Below are 7,873 nucleotides of genomic sequence, written 5' to 3' on the forward strand. Positions count from 1 at the left end.
ATTCTCCTATGCTTCTATGTGATTCCTGAGGGAAAACAAGCTTGTGTAGTTATCCAGAGTGACACATTTTTTTCACAGGGAAAGGGAGAGAGTATTAGAAAGGCTTCCTAAGGAAATCTTTGGTAAAGTGCACAGGTTTCTTTTCTTGACTATGTGGTGATTATACAAGTATATACATGTGATAAAACACAACATATTTTAATAATTAAATTGAATAAATTGATAGATGTTGGTTATACTCCATAAAAACTGTTTAAAATAATTTATCAAGGGAATTTGTCTAATTTATTAGTAATTTTGATATGAAAAATACCAATACATTGCTAAATATTTTAAGGCAAATATTGAAGCATTTTGGTTTTCTTCACCTTTGGGAATGATATGTTTTACTAATTCATGAGTTGTTTTCAAATATTTTCTGATTGTTTGACAGTTTTTATGATGAAGTTTGATGATCTGGCTCCTGTATATGAGGCAAAATAAACAAATACCAATTCAATTATCCATTCTTCCACTTTAAATTTTATTTATCATCAGCCTTGATTTCATTTGTTGTTAAATGGCATTAACAAAGTAACTCTTGGTACAGCATAAACCACGGGAGTAGCACTGAACTGGAGTAAAGTCCAGGTTAGTTTGCGAAACCTACATCCACAGAATCAGGTGGAGAATTTCTGTTGGCTTCTCATCAGAGCTTGCTTGACATCTTTATTCCTCAGGCTGTATATGAGGGGGTTCAGCATGGGAATGACAATAGTATAGAAGATAGACACCACTTTGCTCTGCTCCATGGAGGAAACAGCACTGGGCTGTGCGTACATGAAGAAAACAGTGCCAAAGAACAAGCACACACCGGTCAGGTGGGAGGCACACGTGGAGAAGGCTTTCTGACGTCCCTGCACGGTGCGGATCTTCAGTATTGCTGAGATGATGTAGATGTAAGAAACAAAAACAGTCAAGAAGGTGCTGACAATAATGAAACCACATAAACCAAGGAGAACCAGCTGGTTTATAAAGGTGTCTGAACACGAGAGCGTTAGGAGTGGTACGACATCACAGAAAAAGTCATTGATTTCATTGGATCCACAAAAGGACAAAGTGAAGGTCATTGTAGTTTGAGTGATAGCATTCACTGCACCCCATGAGTAGGACCCCAACACTAATAATCCACAGACCCAGTGAGACATACTCACAGAGTATAGAAGAGGATTACAGATGGCAATGAAGCGGTCATAAGCCATGGCAGCCAGGAGAAAAGCTTCTGTAGTACCAAAAAGAGATAAAAAAAAGAATTGTGTAGCACACCCACCAAAAGATATTGTGTGGTCTTGTTTCAAGCAGTTTATAACAGCTCTAGGAGCAATTGTGGAAGAATAGCAGATGTCCAAAAAGGAAAGACTTTGGAGGAAGGCATACATTGGGGTGTGGAGGTGTGCATCCATCTTAATAATTATAATCATGCCCAAATTTCCCACCACTGCTATAACATACAAAACTAAAAAAATCAAAAATAGCACTGTTTGTGTCCCAGGACCCCCTTTGAATCCAAGTAGAACAAACTCTGAGACATGTGTAAAATTCGTCATTCTATAATCACAGTCACAGAAGGATGGAAGAGAAGGAGAAGACACAGGGAAGTGAAGATTTGCAAACTCAATATAGTGTACCACCTACAAGATTAAATTAAATTATAGGCATCTGTATGTCATTAAATTTATTCTGTTTACAATCTTGATCTACAGTGTTCAATATGCCTTGAAAAAAGGGAAAGATACAGCTGCAGGAGAAAGGAATTGGAAATAAATAAGTATTGGCATACAAATAATCAGCCTCTATGAATACATCAATATTATGCTCACCTCATCTCACCAGAACCACACAGGAACTGAAACTGTGATGCATTTTAAATCATTTATTTACTTTATTCTCAATCTAGAAAAATATGGAGAAGTCTCAAAAATCAAACTGCAAAGATAAGGCTACAGACATGGTTCAGAGGTAAAATTTTACCTAGTAGCCCCACGCTTCTTTTTTTTTTTTAAACTTTTTTTTTTATTGAGAAAAGAAAAAAAAACAAATTTCCTCCTCCTCCCAGCCTCCCATTTCCCTCCCCCTCCTCCCACCCTTCTCCCCCTCCCCCCACTCCTCTCCCCCTCCCTCTCCAGCCCAAAGAGCAGTCAGATTTCCCTGCCCTGTGGTAAGTCCTAGGTCCTCCCCCCTCCGTGCATTTCTAGGAAGGTGAACATCCAAACTGGCTAGGCTCCCACAAAGCCAGCACATTACGTAGGTTCAAAACCCCGTGCCATTGTCCTTGGGTTCTCATCAGCCCTCATTGTTCGCCATGCTCAGAGAGTCCAGTTTTATCCCATGCTTTTTCCTTCACAGTTCAGCTGGCCTTGGTGAGCTCCCAATAGATCAGCTCCACTGTCTCAGCACCCACCCACACTTCTAAGTTTAATGCCCAGCAATACAAAAGAAAGCACAAAGACAGACATGAAGATACATTAGACATAACTATTGATTCAGTTCTGAATTACAAGAACTGCTATGTATATAAGCTGAGCGATGTTGCAAGTAATAAGTACTATTCAAAATCATTTTATTCAGAGTACTGTGTCTTGAAATCTAATTTCTTAGTCTGCTATAACTTATTATCTTAAATTTAAAAGTTTCAGACACAAAACCCCTTTTTTTCTGAGAACATGACTACAGAATGAGCCCCAGTGGCCCATAGTGTGTATGCTGCCCTTTTCCTTCTTAAGGCTTAGTAGACTCTCTTTCTAACATCTCTAGTTTAGTCTTTATAGTTTGTATTTGTCTATTCTATTAGTTCTTATGAGGGCTATTGCAGTGACACTAGATCCTTTTAGATATGACGGAATAATCACATCTTATTTTCATGATTGTGTCTGAAAATTTCCTTTTATAAGGTAACATGACATATTCATAAAATCCATAAAATAGGATATGTGTATCATGAGAGGCACTATTCATTCCATGAAAATATTTACTGAATATATTCTCAATAAACTGATGATTTTTGTTAAAATATAAGAAAAAAAATACTCAAATAATACAGAAACATTTTATAAAAATTAGGTATTTTCATTTTAGTTGATCTGCTGTCTTTCTTAAGTATATTACTATTACAATATTTTTCTTTTACCTCTTTTTCATCTCTAATACACACCTTTTCATGAACTATTACAGAAATATTATGTAAAAATACATAATTTATTTAAGCATCCTCTCTTAAGAAACACTTGAACTACAGTTAATTGAGATTTTGTTGTAGAAGTGAGACTTTCTAAAGCAGCAAGTTAGTAATGAAGCTGTGTATGTGTAAGGTAGGCATTTATATGTACGGGGGTATCTGAAATTTTGAAAAAATTGTTTCTACCATTTTTCATGTTGCTTATATATTGCAATGAACCTCTAATTCACAAAGCTGTAGCAATATGCCACAGAGAAATAGTTCAGTATACTAGTTAATATAAGGGTGCTCTCAGGAAGCTTGGGTTCTCATGAACTAATGTCTTATCATTGCTATTTTGCAGTAGCTTGACTTGTCAGATGTGGGTATTAAAAGTGATGATAACTGGGAATTTTTTACAGGTTAAAGTATTTTAGAGATTCTTGGCATATAGTAAACACAGTCTCAGTGCTATTACTAAAAATTAAGAATACACACTATTTCTCCGATGCACTTGGATGAAATCTGCCATGTTTATGAATCAGTTGTAATTCTCAGAAAATTATAATTGATTTAGAAGTTCAATCTATTTAACTACAATTTAAATATATTAAATATAATTGGTCACAGGGTCTTTGAGAAATCATTATCTTTTCTATAAAATAGACCTCACCTAAATGTGTGGCATCCCTCCTTCCCTTTCTAGCTGACTCTTGATTTCATCTTCAATTCTGTGGTAAATTATGTACTCACAAAATTTCTACAGACCAATCTTACAAGAAGTAAGAATGAAGAATATATAGTTTCCTTGGTGATGGTCTTCAGAGATTTATTCCCCAGGGTTCTGTTTTAACAAGAAGAGTTTACTCTCTCAGGCAACTTGGAAAAGCAACAAAAGGAAGTTCTAGAGTAGGATTTGATAGCAAAACAAAACAAACTCAAGTCATAATACCTGTTTTTAAAAATAGAATTAGTCCTTTGTAGGCAGAGGTCACTTGTTTGTTTCCCAGCTACCCAAACTCAACTAACCACACAGAAATTGTATTAATTAAAACACTATTAAACTATTGAAAATAGTTGAACAAATGCTTTTGTAGTATTTTGGGGCATCTCTTCGGTATATTCCCAAGAGTGGTATTGCTGGATCCTGAGGTAGGTTGATTCCCAATTTTCTGAGAAACCGCCACACTGATTTCCAAAGTGGTTGCACAAGTTTGCATTCCCACCAGCAATGGATGAGTGTTCTCATTACTCCACATCCTCTCCAGCATAGGTTATCATTGGTGTTTGTGATTTTAGCCATTCTGACAGGTGTAAGATGGTATCTCAAAGTTGTTTTGATTTGCATTTCCCTGATAGCTAAGGAAGTTGAACATGTCCTTAAGTATCTTTTGGTCATTTGAAATTCTTGTGTTGAGAACTCTCTGTTCAGTTCAGTACACCATTTTTTAATTGGGTTATTTAGAATTTTAATGTCTAGTTTATTGAATTCTTTATATATTTTGGAGAGCAGACCTTTGTCTGATGTGGGGTTGGTGAAGACCTTCTCTCATTCAGTAGGTTGCCTTTTTGTCTTAATGACTGTGTCCTTTGCTTAACAGAAGCTTCTCAGTTTCAGGAGGTCCCATTTATTCATTGTTGTTCATGTTGTCTGTGCTGCTGGGGTTATATGTAGGAAGTGATCTCCTGTGCCCATGTATTGCAGGCTACTTCCTACTTTCTCTTCTCTCAGGTTCAGTGTGGTCGAATTTATATTGAGGTCTTTAATCCATTTGGACTTGAATTTTGTGCATGGTGATAGATATGGAATGATCTTCTACATGTTGATATTCAGTTATGTCATCCTTGGTTTATGACCACTTGGGCTACTGAATATTGTTAACTATCTTATCTGATATCAGATATTGTCATGAATATTTTTGTTAATCTAGTATATCCATAGAGAAGAGAGATCTGGGATATCTTATTGTCCATCTCAAAGTTTTGAGACTTTAGAAGTTTCATAGTATATTAAAATAATTTAAATATTGATTCAATTCTTAAAAAGTCCATAAAGCTCCAAGTACACATGAAAATTTAGAAAATGAAAAGCTGGGATTTTCAAGCAAGTAAAAAAAGTGAAAAAAAGACAGTGGACTGTCCATAATCATACTGGTTAGTAATTGTGATAAAAGGATAGATAGATATTAAATACCTAATGAGGTATTAAAAGGACTACTACACAATTAAAATAACCACAATTAAGTTAATTTTAAATAAAATTGTGGTTTACAATTAGAGAATAGCTCTTTGATGAACCTATCAACTACAAAACTCTCACTAAACTGAGAATATTGTCTTACCTTTCTATTTCATGTTTATGCTAATAAAATGCCATTAATTCCATTTTGTTGGAAGTTTAAAAGGAGAGAATGTACAGATGTGTTCTAATAGTTTGTCTTTTCTCGTGATGTGCTTATTTCTGAAACATTTAGGTACCTGACTAAGAAGGTGGGGCACACTGTATTTATTCCACAGATCCCACTAATAATAGGTGAATGCATTGCCTTTCCTTCCTGAGCCCAGTCTATAACATCATTGCTGTTTTTACACCGACAACTAGAAATTGTTATTTCTTGAGTGACAAACTTATATATAAGCACTTTCTAAGGTGACATTTCACCCTTTTGATTTAAAAACTTCTGTAATCTTACACGCCATTTTACCTAAAAATCCATACTATCAATATTTCTAATATCATAATTAATTCATTAGCCCTTGTCAACTATTATCAACATACTCCAGGCACTATTCTCATAAGTATAGGTACAAATAATAGTGTATTTCTAAAATAATAATATAAAATATCTTTATTTAACTAATAATCTCTAAATGAATTAAATATACTTCTTGTTTAAAAATAGATGAAAAATAATTTAGGATTTCTCTGTATATGAATTAATTTTTGTTTCAATTGCTGCAATGATAAAATTAAGAGAATGACTTAAAGAACGTACCTTAAAATACCTATATTTCGGATGCATTACCAAAAATCCCACAAAATTTAATGAGACTGGTATTACTAAATATATGGCATGGCTATAGAATAAAAATTATTCTAAACCTATAATCTATTGATATAGACATAATATTTGGAAAACTTCCACCGAGTTTATAATTTTAAAAGTACCTCTAATGTTCAGTTCCATGTATAAAATGTATTCTTTTTTGTAAAAGCAAGATAATGTAACACATATCAAATAACTTTAATACATATTTGAATTAACAGATAATTTTACATAGTTTGTATCAAATTAGCTAATATTTTAAAGACTCAGAGTCTTGCAGTCATTTTCTCTCCTAAAATCTTGCATAGGGCCATTTTTACATCTGAATTTCTCAAACTATAAATCACAGGATTCAGGCTAGGAGGTAACAAAGAGTAGAACACTGACATAAAGAGGTTTAGGGATGATGGAGATTTTGTTGTTGAGCCTAAATATGCAACAAATCCAGAAGAGAGAAATAAGGTCACCACAGTAAGATGGGGTACACACGTGGAGAAAATTTTAAACCTTCCTTGTACAGAAGGAATTTTTAGGATGATAGTGAAAATGTGAACATAGGAAATAGTCATCAATGTGAAACATATGAAAGCAAAACAACAGCTAGTGATGATAAACACATATTCTAGAATTTGGTCTCTGAAACAAGCAAGTCTGAGAAGTGATGGAATATCACAGAAGAACTGATGCACTACATTTGGACCACAGAAATGGACGGAGAATGTTCCTGTGGCATGGAGGGAACCATAGAAACACCCACTGAGCCATGCTGCCACCACCATCTGAACACAGGCACCTCTATTCATGATGGCTTCATAGTGTAGAGGGAAGCAAATGGCAGCATAGCGGTCATAGGACATCACCAAAAGCAGGGCAAACTCTGTGCCTGCCAAAAATATCACACAGAAAACCTGTAAAACACACCCCAGGAAGGAAATAGAATGTGTGTTAGTCACAGAGTTCATGATGGATTTGGGAACAGTGACAGAAATATAACAGATATCAATAAGGGACAAATTCTTCAGAAAGAAATACATAGGGGTCTGGAGATGCTGATCTATAGTGGTGAGGATGATAATGAGGAAGTTTCCCATTAGTGTTCCCACGTAAATCAAGAAGAAAAGTGTGACACATAGTGTCTGCAGCACTTGGCCATCTGGGTATCCTATGAGCAAGAATTCCATGTAATCTGTCATGTTGTTTAATGGCTCAGTCATTATGACTCTTGTCTGTGGAAATAAAGGGGAAATCATTATTGCTTCATTTACTTCTATCTTCCTCTTTTAATTTTATGAGGTTTTTATTTAAGTAATTGTTGGTTTGTTTTAGTTCATTCTCATTGATATTTTGTGATATTACAGGGTGAATGACATCTTGCAAACTGGAAAGTTATCAATTATGTACAGTAAATTTTTTAAAAGGAATTAATAACAGTTTACCTTATTTGATCAAATGATATCATAAACTTCACATTGTAAATAGAAATAATATAATCAGTCCATAGACAAAGATCACATTGATTTTGGCAAAATGTTTACAGTAGCAGGATTTTTAATAGAAAAGTTCAATATTATCATATTTAACCATCTAATTTACTTCCCAGTAAAATGCTTTATAAGAAGAAGGTATGTGAAAA

General features: G+C 34.5%; 2 protein-coding genes across 2 annotated transcripts; both read right to left on the reverse strand.

The window, feature by feature from the left end:
• Positions 1–659: 659 nt before the first annotated feature.
• Positions 660–1,586, reverse strand: LOC121453129 (olfactory receptor 12-like). The gene has a single exon (XM_041659637.1). It carries the CDS (start codon positions 1,584–1,586, stop codon positions 660–662), a length of 927 nt encoding a protein of 308 aa, XP_041515571.1.
• Positions 1,587–6,506: 4,920 nt separating this feature from the next.
• LOC121453171 (olfactory receptor 14A16-like) lies at positions 6,507–7,454 on the reverse strand. Its single transcript, XM_041659696.1, has one exon. The coding sequence runs from the start codon at positions 7,452–7,454 to the stop codon at positions 6,507–6,509; it is 948 nt and encodes a 315-aa protein (XP_041515630.1).
• Positions 7,455–7,873: the final 419 nt, after the last annotated feature.

The sequence above is a fragment of the Microtus oregoni genome, unplaced genomic scaffold (genome assembly GCF_018167655.1).
Source record: "Microtus oregoni isolate MIOR12 unplaced genomic scaffold, Mior012 000011F_ref0000422, whole genome shotgun sequence".
Classification (NCBI taxonomy): Eukaryota; Metazoa; Chordata; class Mammalia; order Rodentia; family Cricetidae; genus Microtus; species Microtus oregoni.

Coding starts and splice junctions, on each gene's coding strand:
- LOC121453129 (XM_041659637.1), bottom strand. CDS start 1,586: ATGACGAATTTTACACATGTCTCAGAGTTTGTTCTACTTGGATTCAAA.
- LOC121453171 (XM_041659696.1), bottom strand. CDS start 7,454: ATGACTGAGCCATTAAACAACATGACAGATTACATGGAATTCTTGCTC.